This window comes from Anoplophora glabripennis, unplaced genomic scaffold, assembly GCF_000390285.2.
Source record: "Anoplophora glabripennis isolate ALB-LARVAE unplaced genomic scaffold, Agla_2.0 scaffold731, whole genome shotgun sequence".
NCBI lineage: Eukaryota > Metazoa > Arthropoda > Insecta > Coleoptera > Cerambycidae > Anoplophora > Anoplophora glabripennis.
The window spans coordinates 140,993-162,596 of record NW_019416914.1 but is presented as its reverse complement, the minus strand read 5'-3'; the positions used below and the strand labels follow the sequence as shown (position 1 = coordinate 162,596).

General features: G+C 32.9%; 1 protein-coding gene across 1 annotated transcript in view; it reads right to left on the bottom strand.

The window, feature by feature from the left end:
- LOC108911348 overlaps nucleotides 1-21,221 on the bottom strand; it is a 68,878-nt gene extending 47,657 nt beyond the window's left edge. Inside the window, exon 1 of the mRNA XM_018716261.1 lies at nucleotides 20,946-21,221. Within this exon, the coding sequence (XP_018571777.1) occupies nucleotides 20,946-21,099 (154 nt within the window). The 5' untranslated portion in view covers nucleotides 21,100-21,221. The remainder of the gene's footprint in view (nucleotides 1-20,945) is intronic.
- Nucleotides 21,222-21,604: the final 383 nt, after the last annotated feature.

Below are 21,604 nucleotides of genomic sequence, written 5' to 3'. Positions count from 1 at the left end.
ATTACGAATTTTGTTTATTTGGAAATATATTTTCTGCAGTATTTCAATACCAAAAAATGAAAATAGTAGGTAGCTAATTAACGAAATTATGATTAAATAACTTAATTGTAACACCACTGCAGAATATCATATGATACATACATAGATATTCGTTGATTCTTTAAAAACATTTTTATCAATACCTACATCATACATTGAAGTAAATACAGTAACGCAAAAAACAGATATTGATAAAAAAGTGTACAAAAGAAATCCGTAAGTACGCCTGGCAACATTACCAAAGTCTTGTTTATATGTTGCTAGGATACGCTTAGGTATGTGGGCCGCTGTATTTGATTCTTCCTAAAATTCTGCTGGTGGTGTACTCTACCGGCAATTCGGAAATTTAAAACTGCTGGCCTATTCCAGGAGCGGTCTGTGGCGATAGCTATTTTGTCTGTGGTTTAGCGTTACGCTTCGTCACTTCCTGGATGGACCTACATGTTCTATCATTGTCTTATTAAAAGTGCGATTTCTTACTAATTTCGGTTAGTAAGAAATTGTAAGATATGTATTAAAATATTTACCATGTATGCAATACATGTGAAAATACATTTAAAAATGAATTAAGGACGTTTATATTAAATTATATCTTCATTTCGTAATTGATAATAATAGCATGAGGTAAAATAATTTTATATAGTATAATTTAAATTAGAGACATTCTTTGATTATAGCTATTTCCATGTCGGTGTATTTTTAAAAAGAAAATATTGCTGATTACGTTGCTAAATTAAAGCCTATAGTCACTTACGGCATTATAAAAAATCTGAAAGCTATTAACTAATTCGTTATAATACGAGGGATTAGCACCACATTCTTATTAGGCTGATAAGTGAATTCAAAATACCATTTCAGTTATATGAATATCAATTAATAATGGCAAAGTGTTCAATCCAACTGTGGGTTGTAGGGGTGTCAAAATAAGTCGAAATCAGTTGTATTTGGCGTATTTGCTATGTTTATGTTTGTTATCGGGAAAATTCCCTACATTATATACCGGGTATTTCAGATTTAAAGTGACAAAGCCTAGGGGAGTTCCGCTCAGCAAAATATCTAAAAAAGTTCATATGAACATGAGTCCGCAAGTGTTTCGTTTTCGAGATACAGGGTGTTAATTTTTTTAATTGAGTTTAAAAAAACGCTTTAGCCGAGTTGAATGAATTTTTTACGATTTAATAGAACAATTCTGATACATCAACTGGATCAATTAGATTTAATCCAGAATGTTCAGGGACGTACCCAGCGAGCAAGTCGTTTTTTTTTGTAGATTCTCGAAAACGAAGCGAGATACTAAAAAGAGTCGAGACACAAATGTACTATTTTTAGTGGGTATATCTAAATATTACATAAAAACCGCAAAAAACTACAGGGTGATGATGTATAATAATTGTTTTAATAAATCATAACAATATAACTATCTAGGTAACCAAGGTATTTTATCCGATTTATTTGTAAGTCACGTACCTACAATTTTCTGTTCTTTCCGAATCCAGAACTAAGAATAAAGGTTCCTACGTAAAAAATCGAAGTTGGCCTTGAAATGACCTTGAAAATTGTTTCCAACGTCAAAGTCAAAGTTATCGGAACATGTCACTTCAAAATTTTGCAACGTATATCTGACACATTTTTCGCTAAGCCTTAACTTTGCGGAGTCATTTGGGTGGAGAGACACCGTAAAAAAATACCTTCACGTGACCTTGGGGGTCGAATGGACCCCACATCTGATACAACATCTGAACGTAGAATTTTCCGCTCTTTCCGCATCCGGAGTTGAAAATAATGGTTTCCATTTAAAAAAACTAAGTTGACTTTGAAATCACCTTGAAAATGACCTTCGACGTCACAAACAATGTCACGACAAAATGTCCTTAGAGACCAGTAACTTATATCTGTGCCATTTTTGACATAACCATATACATTGGATTTTAAAAAAGGTGGACGGGTGGTCTGGGACACCCCGTATATAAAAAATATTAGTTAGGTAGAGTGCAATTTATACGGAAACCCACTATATATTGAGTGCCGTAGTAATTGTAAAATACCAACTAAATGCTTAAATATATTTTCTCTAATTATCTCAACACGTTTTCGGAATTTGTAATTTGGAAGTAAGTATTAAACTGAAAATTAATCAAAACAATTTTCATAATGTAATGAATTGCATTGTTTTGATTTTATGGTAGATAAGCCACAACCAGTACTTAATTCTTCTTCTATTACATAAATAATTCATTGTTTCAGAAATTAATTAAATGAATTTTATATAAGGCTTGACTAAAATACATTAGCTAGCATATATTTTCTGTGGTGCCCCTTAAAATGAAGGTGTGTTATCTAAACCACCCAACTAATTAAGAGATACCGTACTTGTTGCAAGCAAAGATGTTCTACATATCAAAGGTTTAAAATAATTTTCTTAATATTAAACATGTTTACGAGTTCATGTCATAGACAGTGAGGGTGAAGAATGATATGGTGAACATTTGACAGTTCTTTCATTCCATTGAAGATAAAATAAATGGCATTAATAGATAATACACTATAAGAGAATGAAGTGAAAACAATTTAGAGAGATAAAAAAGAAAACTCAAACTTATCATGGAAAGAGGATGCAGAATAAAAATGAATCAAACTGATCTTATTACCTTCATTATAAGTAGCAATTTTTGGTTTCCTTTACCCAAAAATATAAATATTGAGTGTTCCTATTTAAAAAAAAACTTTTTCATATTTAGGGGAACAGTATTTTAATCATTTTAAAAATTAGGTGTAGATTTACGATAGACAAACAGCTTCCTACAACAAATGTTTATTGATATAAGAAGTAAATATTAAAAATTTTAATAGTAAAGGACCACGCAATTTCCTTATGGAAAATGGACTTCCGTTAAATTGGTTGGAATTTTGATATGTTATGTATTTTGTCCTTCTGATCAAATGTCTCAATGGGCAGAAACTCCTATCACTTCAGGATTTTAAGATACAGCTGGCTGAAGTTGGAACTATTCTGCACTGGAGATGCGTTCATATGGGTCAAATATGTACCATTTTTTAAGTTGTAGGTGTTCAGCGAGGTTTGAAAACACCTCGCAAACTTCGTTAGCAATTAATTGTAGTTCATTATCATACTCCCGATAGGTATATATGTCATATGACGTCATGACATGTCATTACGCGTCATAAAACGTCAAAGTTCAAAGTACTTTTCTTTCTGTTCCTGGACGCCTCACATTGTTTTATAATCTAATAAGCAGCATTAACGGTCTCATCCTGTCACGCATCGTGAAGTCATTGCAGGTAAGTTTTGGTCATCCAATGTCATATGACGTCATCTCATGTCACACAAGGTAATAGTTCCTTTTGAGTAAATCAGGTTTTACTGTAAGTTAATCTCTGAACATGTTGTATCGATTCGTAAGCAAATAATTGAAATATATTATCAAATTCCTGATGCGTAGCTGTGTCATATGACGTCATGACATGTCATTACGCGTCATAAAACGTCAAAGTACTTTTCTGTCTCTTATCGGACGCCTCTCATTGTTTTATTATCTAATAAGCAGCATTGACGGTCTCAGTCTGTCATCGTGACTTCATTGCATATAAGTTCTGGGCATCCAATGTTATATGACGTCATTTTAGTTTCATTAGAGAAAAGTAATTATTTTGATAAAATCACAGTTTTGTGTGAATTGAATATCTCTAATCATCACATATCATTTTGTAACCAATCGATTGAAATATATTATCATATTATATCTCATTAATTGTTTTCGTTATTGTTTATTATTATTCGTTATTGTTTTAGTATATTGTTTTCTTCAATTTGAGTTTTCTTCAATATAAAATCTGTTTGTTGGTAACTATAGACAGAAAAGTACTTTGACGTTTTATGACGCGTAATGACATGTCATGACGTCATATGACACAGCTACGCATCAGGAATTTGATAATATATTTCAATTATTTGCTTACGAATTGATATAACATGTTCAGAGATTAACTTACAATAAAACCTGATTTACTCAAAAGGAACTATTACCTTGTGTGACATGAGATGACGTCATATGACATTGGATGACCAAAACTTACCTGCAATGACTTCACGATGCGTGACAGGATGAGACCGTTAATGCTGCTTATTAGATTATAAAACAATGTGAGGCGTCCAGTAACAGAAAGAAAAGTACTTTGAACTTTGACGTTTTATGACGCGTAATGACATGTCATGACGTCATATGACATATATACCTATCGGGAGTATGATAATGAACTACAATTAATTGCTAACGAAGTTTGCGAGGTGTTTTCAAACCTCGCTGAACACCTACAACTTAAAAAATGGCACATATTTGACCCATATGAACACATCTCCAGTGCAGTATAGTTCCAACTTCAGCCAGCTGTATCTTAAAATCCTGAAGTGATAGGAGTTTCTGCCCATTGAGACATTTGATCAGAAGGACAAAATACATAACATATCAAAATTCCAACCAATTTAACGGAAGTCCATTTTCCATAAGGAAATTGCGTGGTCCTTTAGATTCTAGTGAACATTTTTTTTTCTAAAGATATTTGATTTATAAAAATATATACCCCAGATAACTTATTACACATGAAGAAAAGAGAAGCAAGAAAAACTTAGTTTAATAAACTTTCTCGATAGAAAGAAGATAATTATATTTTATTCAATGAATAATTCCATAGAGAACTTATTTTTTCGTATGATCTTAAAGATGTTTACTAAAAAAATAAAGCAAATATTTATTAGGTATTAGGTAAGCCATAAATTGAAAATCTCTAATGTTATCTTTATAAGTTCATTTACTGCAAAAATGCAGAACAAAACGTATTACAGAATTTGTTGCATTAAACCCATCAATCATTTATGTCATGTTTTTCAGAGTGAAGTATAAATATGTTTCTCATACCGTTTTCTAAATATTAGCCGAAATTATTAGTATTATAGATACTTAGATTACATTATTTAGTTAAGTAAAATATAAAATACTAAGTACACGTTGCATCAAGAAGTGCATTAATAAATTTGTGAAAACATCATTTCTCAAAACACGTTATTGCTGATAAAACAATATTGCAAAATAAGTAACATGGCGAAATAAAATATTTTGAACGGAACCTCAGCTAATAGGCAGGGGTGATTATATTTTGGTTAATTATAATTATAAAGGCAATATTGTTTCGAATATTGTATATTAAGAACAAAATCGCTTTTTGTTGCAAAACAATTCCTCTTGATGTGCAAACTTTCGTGGCAGTCGCTAATCCGTAACGACGCATTTAGTTCTATTGAAGGAGCAGCTGTGGCAGTCATGACAAATATCTAAATGAAATTCTTCGAAAAGGACCTGGAGTCAGCAACCCTGTTGATGGTATGTTTATTATCTGGCCCTACGGATACAATAACATACATCAAGTTCATGTAGATGGGAGAAAACGGTGCCCTCGTGTTTTAGATATCCCTGTCAAGGGAAGATCAAAGGACTGGCGTTTATAGAAAGCCCCAGGCCATACGCACATGAACGCTGATTTTCATCACTACGCAACCCAGAACACCTACTCTTAGAAGACGATAGGAGAAGGCGCAGATATAGCAACCCTGTACATGCGGTAAAGTAATTGGAAAACTTGGAAAACATATTAGCACGGAGTTAAGGGAATATAAATGTTCCTTAAAGAATAACAACCAGAACACATACAGGACATTAACATGAGTTAATTAGTTAAGTTAACTAAGTAATATCAAATTTTGACCAAAACTCTATAGAAAGAGATAACTTCAACTGACACAAGAACTGCCCGAAATTTGATCATTTGTAAAAATCAAGCATTAGACAGTTACACAGTTACAGACTAGTGACTTCAAGCCATGCACCAGAGTATCGTGGTGAAGATACAACAAATATAAATACCGGCCAGAGGACTTAATTTTCAATTCTTTCGAAGAGAAGGATTTGTCCGTCAAAATATTTTGAAGTCTAAACCGACGACTTAATAACCGTCCTGTAAATCGTTGAACCACTACATTTCTTTAGATTAACAGGTAGAAATTGATAATTTTTTTTTCTGACTTCTGACGATTTACAAAATCTGAATTAATGGCCAATCTGCACCGAAATTGTCAGAAATAGTAATTTAATTGTATACTTTTCTCTTGTATGTTAGTTAGATTTATTGCTTTATTACTTATGTCACTGTAATTTCCTGCATTTTTCATATTGAATATGAGTTAATCTAGTATATTTCAGATCAATTACATTGCGTTTGTCTCATGTCAATTTGGTTTAATTCAAATGTGTAATATTTTACACTTAAAATTAACTATATTCTTTAAAACGTGCTATTTGCACCAGTGGCGACTCGTGACACTATGAATACGTGAGGCTCGTGGCAATAAAAAAATTTTTAAATTTTCAAGGTTAAACGACTAAATGAATCTAGAAATTTTTAGTTGCATTTACAGTATTATCGAAAATCACGAGGAGGATTTTCATTCAGATTTTATAAAAAATAGAAATATTTACACAACTAAGCTCAGCAAAAAAATTAAAGGAGCAGAAAAATTACCAAAGTTTTTAAGTGATACTTATTTGAAAGGCTGTAACTTCGTGAATAATGGTCGTATCGAGAAAAACAGAAGCATTTTGAAGCTTCTAGTTTTGAAATCTTCAGATGAAAATTTTTTTTGAAAATCACGGCGCAATCAAAAGAAATAATGCAAAGCAAAAATTTTACAATTTTTTTGTTAAACCTGCTCAGAAAATTCTTTTCTGGCTTAATCAAATGGAAGGTTCATTTAGCCTGATTAATCAGCTTCAATTTGTTTTTTTTTTAATTTTCTATATGAAAATTTTTCAATGAGATATCGGCCATTGAGTCAAAATTGTTTTAATCAGTGATGTCTCATGAACTAATAATGATCATATAGCGAACGGAAGGTGGGTTTTAGAAACCTGAATCAATCTTCCAGGATCTTTTGGTATATTTGAGAAAAAAAATAATACTTAGCATTAATTTGAAAAAGTGCTTAAAATGACTTTTTCTACTGTTTTGGAAAATCAACGACTACTTTGCAAATATTGCGAAAAGTACCAATGTTTGTAGGTTTTTTTTTTAGTTCAACACATGCCCATGAGACCTGTAAATTTTGAATTTGATCGGTCCAACCTTTTTCCTTTCCTGAATTGTCAGTTTTATAAAAAATTAAAGAAGCAGGTTTATTGCTTCTTAAACATCAATTAATGATTAAGATGAAACAAATTTTTTTGCGTTATTTTTCTCACAATTTCGCGTTAAATACTCATTAAATATAAAAAAATTAAAAATTTTGAAAAAAAAAACAATTTCCGGCGTGAGGTAGACACCAGAGGTAGACACCAGAGGTAGAGAAAGACGTTGGCGGAGAATTTCAAGGCACCCCTGCCACGGTAAATTCTTACAGTAGTTCCAATAATAGAAATTTATTGGCTTATTCTTTTCTTCGAATTCTATCTTTTCTACTCAACATGATCTCTTTTCATACCAGATTTTTATTAAAAATTTTCAGGCTATCCAATTTAGAACGCAGTCTTTTTACTAAATATCTGGTATAGCTCAATGTTGGTATATTTATAATTCCTTTATAATTTTGTATATGTTAATAATTCATTTGTTGAAAGATACTCAAGTTACGTAAACAAAAACATTGCCATCCTTAGATACTAATGCCTACTTTTAATGTGTTTATATATTTCTCAAGCCCAACGGCCCTAGCTCATAAATTAAAATGCTTATAAACATACGGAGGTATATTGTAGCACTAAGCTTAAGATATATTTTTAGTTTTTAATCTGATTTGATACAGAATAGATGTGTTATTTGAATAAGTGAATAAACAATATCTTTTAATTATTAATGTGTTTTAGTTCTACCCATAATCCCAACATCATTAAATAGAAATAAACAATTTCAGTTTCTCTAACTTTTACATTTTATTGGAAATTGCGTTCTGATTTAAAGTTGCACCTAGTATTTATACATGAAATGTGCTTCCACTTAGTAATATTTCTTTCATATTCTTTATGTTCATATCTAAATCTTGGGCTTCACGTAGATAGTCGTTTGTGCTAATTACTAAAACTTCCATGTTGGGGTTTGTACTTTCAGTAAAGTTACGGCTTAATGCATCGACGTGATGCATTTGTGTGCCCGGTCTATGAATGATATTAAATGAAAAATCTTGTAGGGAAAGAACCCAACGAGCAATAATTCGAGGGACAATTAAGATATCAAATTTAAAGTCATAATTATTAATTATGTAATACTTCGTTTCGAGCGTGACCTCATCGATTTGTGTTTGTGCTGTGATATAATACTCAGCCGTGGTGCTGACTCCTAAGAAACTTGATAAGACAGTGGGTTCCTTGAGTTTACAGATAGGAATGTTGAATTTTTCAGCTAATGATAATTTTATCAGAGAGCAGTAACTGCCAAAATCTATAAATGCTTTGCACATATTTCCGTTAATAAAAATGTCTTTATAAAATTTGGACGTTTTATTTGAATTTTTAATAATATTAATACTTTTAGGATTGCGATTTTATTTTACATTATTTTGTTCCTGTTTACTTTGAGATTGTACATTACTAATTTTCTTTTTATTTAAACAATAGCTTTCGATGTGACCCTTAAAGTGACAAAAATTACAAATCTGGTTTTTATGTTTACAAGCTGAACGATCGTGGCCACTCTTTGCCACAGGATTTACAATGTTTATTTCTATTTACTGACAGCGCTACTGGTTGAGGGTTTTTCCTGATTCAGTTTATTTTTCAAATTTTCAATTTTTGGTTTATTTTGAAAACTTGAATTGGTTACTTGAGTTTTATTTTTAAGATATGCACCTAATGAATTTATATTGGTTATATTTGAGGCCGCGCTTATACCACTGTTATTAATAGCACCCGTAATCAGTGAAATTTTGTCTACATCGGTGAAATTTAATTTTAGTTTATTGATTTTGGACAAATGTTCAAAATAAAAATCATATAATGAACTGCCTTCGCTCGGTCTATGGTTAACGAGGTCCGTCAATAATTTATAACAATCTCGATTAGATTGAAAAGTTGATATTAAAACATCTTTCTATTCTTCCCAAGTAAAGCGGGACCACCCCAATTCGCTCTCTATGAACCCATCATACCACGTTTTTGCGGTTCCTTTTAATTTGCTTAGAGATTGTAGTATCAGACCAATGATAACTAATGGCATTGAACTAAATTATTTCAATCCAGTAGTTAATATCTCTGAATTTCGGATCAAAATCCGGTATTATATTTGAAACGGCTATGAATTGCGAGGACTGTGTACCATGCGGCTGTATTATAGGAGGTGTGTGACTTACATTTGATCTGGATTTTGATTTTTTCTTTTGCTGTTTATAGTTACGCTGGCCGCGATAGTCGTCTTCACTTGAGGTTGATGAGGACGACGAGGGTGACCGTTGCCTTTTGCTCTTCTTTTTGTGACGTCCCAAATTGGAAAACGGCACGAGACACTTCAAACTTTTAGTTTTTTTTTCAACACTCACTTTTCTATTCAACCACTTCTGATGTAGTCTGTGCGGGGATGCACAGAAGTAAAAACAATGTAGTTAGGGAAAAACTATTTATTCTCCTTAACTTGACCTCTAGACACATAGAGAATGACAATAGTAATTGCCACATTCGATATCTGCCTTGCTAATTCTACATTTTCTTATACATATAAACTTTATAGAACAACGACGGTTATTGTAAGGATGCAAGGTGATATCACGCGCCGGCAAAAAACATGGGCCAGGGTCGGACAGCATAAAGATCTATTTTTGAATAAGCCTTTTTGTTTGTTTACGTACTTACTTAAATATCACTTAGTCAAATGATTATCTGAATTAAAACACTCGAAATACTTAGTTCTGAATTGTTCCAAGAAATGTTTCGCAAGCCGTACGTTTGTTTACTTCCTTATTAAAAAATAGAGCAGATGTCAAGTGACTTACAAATGTTTATCGCAATATCTAGCGCCTCTTGGTGACTGACACAGAGAGTTTCATCAAGTATTCAACACTTTCACATTTATAAAGTAATGCTACATCAGGGAAATAATATTTTTGTTTACTTGACATAAATTAGTGATTTGGTAGAAAGGCAGGTAGCATTAATATGTTTGTTAAAGATTAGAGGAATTCAGTAATACCTACAACATGGAAACTTGTGCTGTAGATTAATATTGTGATTTCAATTTCAACATAATTTAATTGTCAACTATGTTTTGTATTATCTATAAGCGACCTTAATCTAATCGACAACATAAGTAATTTATAATTGTGATTTAACTGTCGATGAAGTTGTCTTCATGCGTCATATATTGTTTAATACAGGGTTGCACTGGAATATGAAAAGCAATAATTTTATTTCATACGTTCTAGTAGATTGGTAATTTTTAAATAATCTCATGTAGGTTCAGCGTTATGTTTGTATGATATAATAATAATTGTAGAGTTTTTAGCTATTTAGTGGGTAAATTCATTAAAACACTTTTCTTTCTGCTTGATTATACATGGTGTCCCACTAAGATTGGCGAGGTACGATATTAGGGAAAGTATCTAAACCCACGTTATGTTCCAAATTTGGGCTGTCTCGTATTTTCCGGAGTAACAGTTTGAATCACACTTTTTTTAGGTTCTTTTATAAACGCATTTTGTTTTGGTAATTAAATGTTTTTTCGTTAGCGTCGTGTTCCTCAATTCATTATCATTATTTATTTTCTGCTCACTAATTTGCGAATAACTTGATAACAAAAAAAAGATATCGAACCATTTTTTGGCGTCAAAATGTAGCTATTTCTATACTCTTCAAACTAATCTATAAAAAGTTTTATCTTGCTAATTCACTTATTTAAGAAAACATGAAACAAACTTGGATAAATAGCGCCAATAAATAACTAATAGGCTATACTATTTAAACAACACTTTCATTAGAAATTTCAAACTTGTGCTATATTCATCAATTTTTTGTGCTGAATTCATTTATGTAAAGAAAACTATCGCATTGCATTTAAAATTTTTAGGAAAAATCCATAAAACGGCATTCTTTTGAAATAACGCTGTCTATAGGTTTCCATATTGAGGTAAATAACATTACGCATTCACAGCGAGATAAAGCATGAAAACACCTTAACAACGAGGTGGTTTTGATGAGCCAATCTTTGCATTTTTCTGATCAGATATTAGGGGCTTCCCCCCACCCTTTCTGTCGAGAGATAGAACAAAATGTCAATAACAAAAGTTATGCGCAATGAATCCGGCTATTCATATTTGTACTATTTAATATACTTACCTGAATAGGACACATTTCTGAGAAAAATTCAACTCTATGTTTTGGTATGTAGATTGCGCCCCCTAACGAGCGAGCTACGAACATGAAAACTATTTCCAGTGATTTCTTTTGGTCGATTTATTAAAGAATGTATTTTTCCCGAAGCTCTAGGGTCTATACTTTCCTGTATATCGTACCTCGCAGACCTTAGTGGGACACCCTGTATATTAGAGGAGCATGAGGCAATACACCGTTACCGCGTCGCAAGTGAGACCTTTTGTCTAGCTTTCACTACTGTACTGCGCAGACCTAGATGCGTGCACAAGTATGCCGTACCCGAGGCCATGCGCCTCTCACAAAACAGGACTAAACCTCGTTGCACACTTGCCGGACCGGCTATCCGGATCCGGCTGGCTCTTTCACACGTAATTTAATTTTCAAACCGGTTTGGCCGATATTAGTCTCAGTTGCATTTTTATCACGACAAGAGATAGATCGTAGACGCATTGCAATTATGTGGCTTGGCTATTGCCGATGTCGTCATAATAAAAAAAAAACAAAAAATATGAAAAATATCCAAAAAATATGAAAAGGCTAAATTTTTGTCCCATTGGACAGGTCTTGTTTCAACTAGTGATATAAAGAATGCTATATCTACTTCTAGTGAACAAACATTCGACATAGTTGCGTACAAATATTTAAAAAAATAATTGACACGTCCTGTTCTTTTCAATGAAACCGGACGACCGAACCCGGCAAGCACCCGGCAAGTGTGAAAGCGTCAATACAAAACTATGCACTACTACCACTTCAGTCGCCGGTTAGCCGGTACACGGCAGCCGGTCTGGCAGTGGTGGCGACCGGTTACAACCCGGCGGCCGTTCGCCGGATAGCTCCTTCCGTCACGTGTGAAAGCTTCCATAAGATTCTGTACACCTTGCTGCCGGGTAACCGGATCCGGTTAGCCGGTTCCGGCATGTGTGCAACGGGTGTTAAGGTGCGAGTGGCGATACGTAGTTATCAGCGACGCAGTGCGACTTCCTATCCAACTCCCACTACTGTACTGCGCAGATTTAGATGTGCGCACCGGTACTGATGCTATAAGACCGGCAACGAGGTACCAAGCGGCTTTGTGGGTCTTTACCCACAGCGATAATCCCGATCGACTCCACTCTAGTCGAGGTCAAATATCTAGCCAAGGCTATTGGCAAGTGGCTTTAGTCTTCAGTCGCGGATGTTCCTTGGCAGAATCACTACTGAATATGCCGACGTTAAAGAACGGCGGAACGTTTAGAAGCATTGAATACGACCAGTTACAGGTACATCTCAAAAAAAAATAAAAAAATTGCTACCTAGGGAAGAGCAATGTAAGTCTGTAACTGGTGGCGACCAAGTACATAGGCAACAGCTTAACAAGCTGAAAAACTATTGTACTTTATACGTCAGCAGGTCGTGAGAGCCTTGAAACCACGAATCTTATTCATACTTTTCTTCGTCAGCATTTTCATGTGTCTGTTCATAATACTACTGTACAATCAGTACATCTGTAGACAAAAAAAAAAGGTTTCCGATTTAAACCATTTAAATAGGTTTAAAGAATGAAATTGATACAATTCTGTTCGATCGATTATATCATAAGCTATTTAGGTGGGAAATAGAGAAGGTCCTAATGCTATCTTGAATTATACCTATAATCAGAAACAATAGTCTGATGTGGTGTACATAAGTATGGACTGGACTGGATTTTTAATACTAGAATGTCTGACAAGTCCGCTACTCTTACTTGACTTTTCTCTCGGGCCTTCGGCCGTCGGCCACGCTGTGTGCGGCATGAGCTCCGCTTCGCGGAGTATTGTTTTACACAAACATTTTTGAATCCATCATCAATTACACAGCCACACAAAAAAAAATGTTTTTAGGATCTGGAGGTCAGACTATGTCTACTACATGTTTTCGGGGCCGCTGAATCCTTGTTCCATTTAACCCCATCACATCAGGTTTGACCAATAACCTCATAACCCAAGCTCTTAAGTCCTATTACATACAACGATCCTGTAAAGAGAGCTGTGTACCCACAATAACCCTATAATCCTATACATTCGATCTCAAAGCTCCTAACCCCATAATCGTATAATTCCATAACCCCATAATTGATAACTCCATTAACCACGTTACTCAGTAGTTTGACCTGATCTTTCATCGTGGGATATATTAGGGCCCTGTAAACAGAATATATTTAACCCTATAATCCTCCAAACCCCCGTCGATATATAAACTATGTCATCAAGCAATTGAAATAATGCGTAACGTGGTTATTTGAGTTATGGGGTTATGGAGTTATGGGGTTATGGGGTTATAGTGTTATAGGGTCAAATATATTCTGTTTATAGAGCTGCGATGAGATATCAAGTCAAACTACTGATTGTCAAAAACGTGGTTATTGGAGTTATCAGTTATGGGGTTATGGGATTATATACTTCAATAAATAAAATAGAAAAAGTAAAAATGGTAAGGAATAATCTACATTCAGTATATTGTAGTTTCAACAAAAACATAAAATAAAATTTTTCGTCAAAAATAAATAGTGAAATAAAAAAATAATAAAAGGAATACGAATATGCCACCTGCAATTCTGAGCTGGATTCATTATTTTGGAACATCGAGTACAAAAATATTTTCGAATTTTCGACGATTGGTGTTCCCGTCGAGTTTCATCTGTGATCCCTAGCGAAAATTGCCATTTTTTGTGGAGGAGCCGCAAAAAAACGATTTACCTACCTTGGAAAATGCGGAAAAGACGCTTCGAAAGTACCCACAACGTAAAAAATAAGGCGCTGCTCGCGAAAATAGCGTCTTTTTTCGAGCCCAGTGTTGGAGCGAGAGTAATGTACAGCTTTTAATGTATAAGAAATAATGATCATATCATAATATGGTTGAATCCGACCGAATACAATTTAATTTGTTTCGATAGAATGTAGACGAAATGAATTTTAATTCTAACGACAAAGAATTTGGTGAAATAGGGTCAACACGCCGCGATTTTCAGATTGATAGTCGCGGAGTTTTTTTTTGCAGTCATTACTGAAGAAGCAGAGGTCATTACGAAACACGTCAGACGAACACCATTGCCTGAGGAGCGGTTCCGTCTGTAGAGGCCTGAGATCCAGCAAGAATCGAATTGAACAGGGCGGGCCTAGGGGTTCTAAAAGCGAATCCGCCTCCACAGATCCTAGCCCGAGGACAGGTCAAAGATTTCTAGCAAAGTCTAAGGAAGTGATAAGTACCTAATTCTATAACTGGCGGCGAACAGGTACACATTTAACGACAAAACAACCTGAAACCCATTGTACTTTTAAAATAGTATAGTTCAGTTCCGAAATTGTCAATAAAAGAGGGTTATTCACACCGACTACTTTTGCCGATTTGCCTCTAGCCATGTCCTTACGTGTAGAAAATATTAAATTTTGCGTTTTACTTTCACGCAATTAAAGACTGTTTGCTAAAAACTATATATGTGTTCTTTCAATTACTTAATTGGAAAATAAAGAGAGACCAATTTAATTATAGGAAGTATCTATCAGCAAATAAATAATGTACTACTTAGATATGTGGTACTACGAAAAGATATTACAAAGGAGAACAGATACAATGAAAAACAAGGGCCCGAAGATGGTGCTTTGTGGAATTTCGTGGAGCATACATATATTCATAACTTGTTATGTTATTAAATTAACTATTTGTTTATGACTTTACTTAGGTAAAATTGAAATGGATGTAAAGGAAACTAATGCCACAAAAAAATCATTTCCTTATAAAATATCATGTAAAACACAGTCGAAAGCTTTAGGTCTCATAAGGTTACATAATGATATTTCCTGCTTCAAGTTCTCGGCATTGGTTTACTACCACCATAAATTGCTTTAGTTAGAGGTAACTTGTTTCTGAGTACAAAGTGATTTTGGTGAAAAAAAGTTTCAAATGTTTCAAAATAATCCATAAGTCTGTTTTTTTTCTTTAGTAAAAACAATTTTTAATATGCAATATCTGGAATACCTATATAAAGTCAATAATCATTCAAGTTACGTCGTTTTGGGCAACAAAATATTTTTTACAGAGAGAAAAACATTTGTTTTAACATTATTATTATTTTAAATATAATGTAATCTTCTTAGTGTGACGAAAAATAGCTATCACTGAAACTATGTATTCATCAGTATTACACTATTATGACAAACTTGTTTGCAAATAAATAAAAAAATTGAAAATAGTAACATTAAACAAATTGTTTTATAAATTTTCTGATTTGCGTTATCTTACAAGCAGCAAAGTCCAATAGTCTCTAATCGACTAGATGTCGCTAGAAGTAAAACAAACATTTTTTGTGAAATGTATCTGGACACAAATTTATTACCTCTATATTGTTTATAGATACTTGCGTCATCAAGAAGTAATAATGTAAAAGTAAAAACAAATATGTGTTTTGCAGGGTCTAGAAATAAAAATAATAAAAATATTCTCCTTATCTTCTTAATATGAAAAATGTTTAAAGCGTTGCTTATTGAAGTTTAATTTCTACCTTTGAATTTCTTCCAGTGTTCTCTATAATTAAAGCAAATTCTTTTAAAATAAATAAACTTCATAATTTAGTTACAATATGATTCGTTATCGAACTATTGTTGATTATTTTATTATCTTAACCGTTACGTATAGACTTTACTCAGTTCCAATAATTGGACTACATATTTTCCATTTGTTTATTTTACGTCAGCCTCTTTCTGTTAAACACCGACGCGACGCGACGCTTGGAGACGAGCAAACCCCAACCTACAAATTTTGTCGTAGGGTAGGGATCTTTTACTTTCCTAATTGTGCTTAAACAAGGGACCTACGATTCTATATAAATCTGATATGATATATGGTTTGTAGGTTACATCTTACCAACACAGAAAATGGTACATCATCATGTAACAAGCAGATAAGGCTTGAATGAAGGCGGTCACTAGTGGTATCTCGATTAATTTTTATAAACCATAAAGATAAATAATATGTTAAATTTTGGGCTAGACAGAAGCAAATTATATAAATATGATTACAGACATATTTCTCTGAACAATTCAAAATAAATCAATTTTAAGTGCTGTTATAGTAATCTGTAATTATTAAGGTACCCTTTTAAATCCGTTAATCCTTTCATATATTTTATCTAAATCTGTTAAACATGCATGACATATGGAGAATTGATAGAGGAAATTGAACATAAATAGAGAAATCATGATTGATATGCAATAAACATTTAAATACTTTTTGTACTTTAACGTGTTTTCCGTAATCATAAACAGAAAGAAAAATTAAGTAGGTAGAGGTCTTTTAATATCTCATGAGCCGCGAAATGCTCGAAAGTCGTGGCGTATCCCCATATTTTTTCTAATAAGCACGTTGTGAAAACATTGACTCAGAACTAGACCATGTGCATCATTACAAGTAGACATGAACTAAGGCGCTCGGGCATCAATAAAGTCAACTGGCGAACGTTCGTTATATATATTTTTATTGTTTAAATTAAAATAATAAAGAATAGGGCATTTTATTATGATATTTGTAATCGGATCAAAGGCTTGTTTACGCTAGAGCTCGAGAGAGAGTGTGAGTAATAGGTGTAATGTTTTTAGGACGTAGAATAATTTATAGGCGACGGTCGGAATTATGTTTCTGCGCATATGAAGGTCAAAGCTCATAAGATTTTAAAACATCTCTACCTATGTTTTTTGTATTATATCCAGTTTCTGAACATATGGTGTCTCCATGGGACATGTACAAACTTTGGAAAATTTTTGGGTTGAACAAAATAAGTAAAACCGTAGGCCCGTACGGTGATAAATAATATAAAACCAAATTTGTAAATGTCACACAATATTGCCAACTAATTAAGATCGAGAACATGAAACTAACCGCAAAAACATGAGAAAATTTCGCTTTTACGCTGTAATAAAAATATTACATCGCAAATAAAAATATCGCAAAAGGGTTTTTTAAATTATTGAGACGATTTGAGAGAGAGAGACTATTGTATCCAGGATCCAGCATAAAAAATTCAGCACGGCCTCTGCGATGGATATACTATGCATTTGATCGTGAAAATAATTTTAATTGATGTTCTGTAGTTTTTATTTTCGACAAAGTTGGCAACACTGCTTTCAAGACCAAGTTGTTGGGAACAGAACACGCGCTCATTGTTTCAGTCAGTTGAGAACTGTTGTTGTAGAGGCGTGTTAAAAAAATAAGTGCCGCTATCCGACAGCTGCGAGGTGAGGAGCGTAATAAGTTTCTTCTTGTCAATGGAAACGCGCCATCCCAGATTTTTAAGGAAATCAAAACTGTTTATGGGTACGAGTATTAATGTGTACACTTGATATTGTAATTATAAAGCTGGCACAACGAATATTCATCATGCACAAACGAGTGGGCGTCCCTCAATTGTGACTGATGACAGTTTGGATGAGATGACCGCAGTGTTTCCACAAATCTCCAGATTTCTTCTGCAGGCATATTAACGAAGGGAGTGTATTTGTTGCATGACAAAGCATGTCCTCACACAGCCAAAGCCACAAAGCAACTATTGAATTCATTCGGTTGCAACATTATCAACCACCCCTCTCACAGCCCTGACGTGGCACCTTCTGATTTTCATATTTTGTCTTCTCTGAAGGGCAATGGAAGGAAAAGTTTTCTACCGATGATGAGGTCCAGAGTGCCGTCAAACAATTGGCCCGAGAGGCGGCAGGATATTTTTTTGATGAAGGTCAGAAAGATCATCCCTCGGCTCAGGAAGTACATTGAGGTTAAAAACGATTACGTCGAAAAATAGTGTTTGATGTACTTTTCTAAATATGTAAATTTTTCATAAATATACTGTCGTTTCGATTTATAAAAAATTGGGTACTCTTAATTTGTGGATATATCTCGTAAGACAACCGATGTTCGCCGTTCAACATTACAAAAAACTTCCATTAAACCAATCCTTAAGTTACAGGATACATACAATCGCTACATTTTGTATCGGAACATGGCATAAGAGAATATCCACTCCAATTTTTTCCTATAGCCTATGCCTATTGTCTATAAGATAATTTTTTATCTTAACGAACTTTGTCGAAATTGTAAATTTGTTGCCTTTTATTAATAATGATTATTTATCCCTTGTATTTTTGAATAGTTGCCTACTAATTAAAATTATTTAAAAAAACAGTTCCTAAAAGTACCTGTATATTGCTCGACACTATCTATGTCTCCTTCTGGTAAAATTAGGAAACCGTATTGTTTTAAAATGTAAATATTCTGTTTTATGTTTACTTCTTTGATATCTCTTATTATCATTTAGATGTATTTACTAAAATAGGTATATTTACAAAGTAAATTATGCTATATATTAGCGTGATCAGTTAAATGAAATGGAATTTTATTTTGTTTCACTTTATCAACCGATTTATGGTGATTTGTAATCTTGAAGCTCTAATACTACAATAAATTTATAAAAAAAAAACATTTTGGAAAATTATTTGTAAGATGATTTTTATGTAAAAGTATTGAAATTGATTGAACCACTACTTTTAAGCCAAAATGGCGGGTCATTGAAAGACATTTGTCGTTAATGCATTCATTTTGCTAGATTTTTGTGTTTGTTATCTATAAAAAACACAAACATGACGACTGTTAACAACCTCTTAGTTAATTCCAGATGTGAATTATCTCACATTATTGAGAAACAAACATTTCAAAAACAAGAAAATATGTTTTAAAATCATGTAACATTTTAACAATTAGGTAAATAATAATTAAGTATACAACAGTAATTAAAAAAAATTGAAGTTTAAAAAAAACATTTTCATACATAATGATGGAAATTTCAAAAGACTATGATATCACTATATATTAATACAAAATAAAGCTTCAATATTGTTTAAATTAGTTAGAGTTGTAAAATGTTCGATAATTTAGTTTAGACCATAAACAAATGGACATAAGCAATAAGAGCCAGAGAATTTAATTCTACATGATGTAACTGTTACAAAATTAAAAACGCAAACTATTATTTTGGAAATGATGATTTCATTTGTCTCGAATATATGAAAATGGTGAATTTAACAACAGCAACAGTATTGCAAAGTGTCGCTTGTGGCGAAAAAGTTTGCCTTTCGTGTTGTCGAAAAGAACATTCGCCAACAACGGTTTTTTCATGCTATTGTTATGGATATTTTTCCAAGCGCATCTTCAGAATCTCTTACAACACTAAAATCAATTTTGTAACTAATGGCATTGTGAGAAGCAATTTCTCTGTCTAGAAATTCAATGTAAGTTGGGGTATGTAGTCGGGACATATACCCCTTATATTCTTGTTTCGTGAAATACTTGATCCCCACAATATGATTACCAAGTTTATTTCGCCTAGTGCCTAGTGTGATACCAGTCATGTTTCATAGCACCTACAGATTAATAGATCGCTCTGTGCCCTTAGGTATACAAAAAATTGCAGGTATTGAGTTGCAGTGACATATAAGATTATGATATTTCCTTGGCAGCATATATTTCACCTACACTAAAATCGACTAGATTAAATTTCAATTAAAATGTTGATAATACTAAAATTTAGTGTTTTTTATTTAGTTAGTCTAAGAGAAAGCATGTAGCTCCTTAAACGTCAATAGCAAGTGACTATGACTTTCGGTAACTAAAAATTCAATATTACAATTTTACCATAGTCACATGATATGATTTTGTTTTTTGTATACGTACATAGTTCCGGGATAGACTGAGGATGTCGATAAAAAAAATTATAATATAAAATATCATCAAACTACCTTTCATTAATTTTGATTGTAGGCAAGGCTCTACCGACAATACTATATTTAAAGAAATGGTTTAGGTAACCAATTACCTCTTAAACAAACCTGATTTTTATGTCAATGTCATTTTTATTGTAATTAGTATAATTTATTTCTTCAGTATCAATGTGATGCATTGAATGTAATAAATTAGAAATTCTGATGCTGTTTTGAATTACTTCTACCGTCAACACATTCAGAGTATGTTTTTTTTTTGGATTGGGTAAATTACTAGACACATTTCAATTACGAACGTTGAAGACATATGATATTAGATCAGTAGTTTAATTTTTTACAAGATTGCGTAACTGGAGCTGTTTGATTCTTGTAACAAACTATTTGAGACATTGTCTGAAGTTATTTGTGGTATAGTTTCCGTTTTTTACTATACACACGACACCTCGCAATGAAGCAAAGCTTTACATTTATATATGATATTAATTGCCTTTTAAGCATATAATTATTTAAATCGTAAATACATTTGCCGAAATGGGTTGCAGAACATTTTCCTTGTTTGAAGTTTATAGCTAAACATTTCTATTATCATTATTATTCTTTCCCGAGCCAACAACATTCTTAAAGTAACAAATTGAATTGTAAATGACTGATAAACTACTTTATAATTGGGATTCATCTGAAAAAAATTAACTGTAAAAGGAAAACTTACCGATACACTTCCGTACAACCAAGACTACAACAACTAGAAGTACAACGGCGAGAGATACAGACGGAACTATATAATACCATTGCACACTATTTTCTTGCGCTGGTTCACTTTGTCTAGGAAATATTTTATTTTCCCCCAAGTATTTATTTATCATTTTTGAACATGCGTATACGTTAATTAGATGCAGTCTGTTATTTGTAAAAACTGAACTAAAAGTTAAAACAATTGGTTATCTAATCTTCTCATTGTTTTTTGTGCTATAGAAAGCTCACATGATTTGACACTGATTTAGAAATCTGTAGCGGTTTAAATTAATAACGATGTTTTTTTATCGTAATTAATATTTTCTGATAAGATATTTTATCACTTCATCTTAAGACAGTGCATGATTGCGACATCTACATCTTCATACAATAACTGTCATAAATAAATGTTATTGTAAGTAGATTTTTATGGTATGTCGTATACCTGGTAAAGCAAATATACACTTTATTTATAACTCGTTTAGTGCTAAATAATATGGCGGCGTAATAGAATTATTGTATATAGCGAAAATTTTTATGGTTGCGATTCTTGGATTCTAATATTTCCATATGAAACGTAGTCTAAAGAATGCTTATCTGGTTACACCGATTTCACGTAAAATTTATTATATGCCA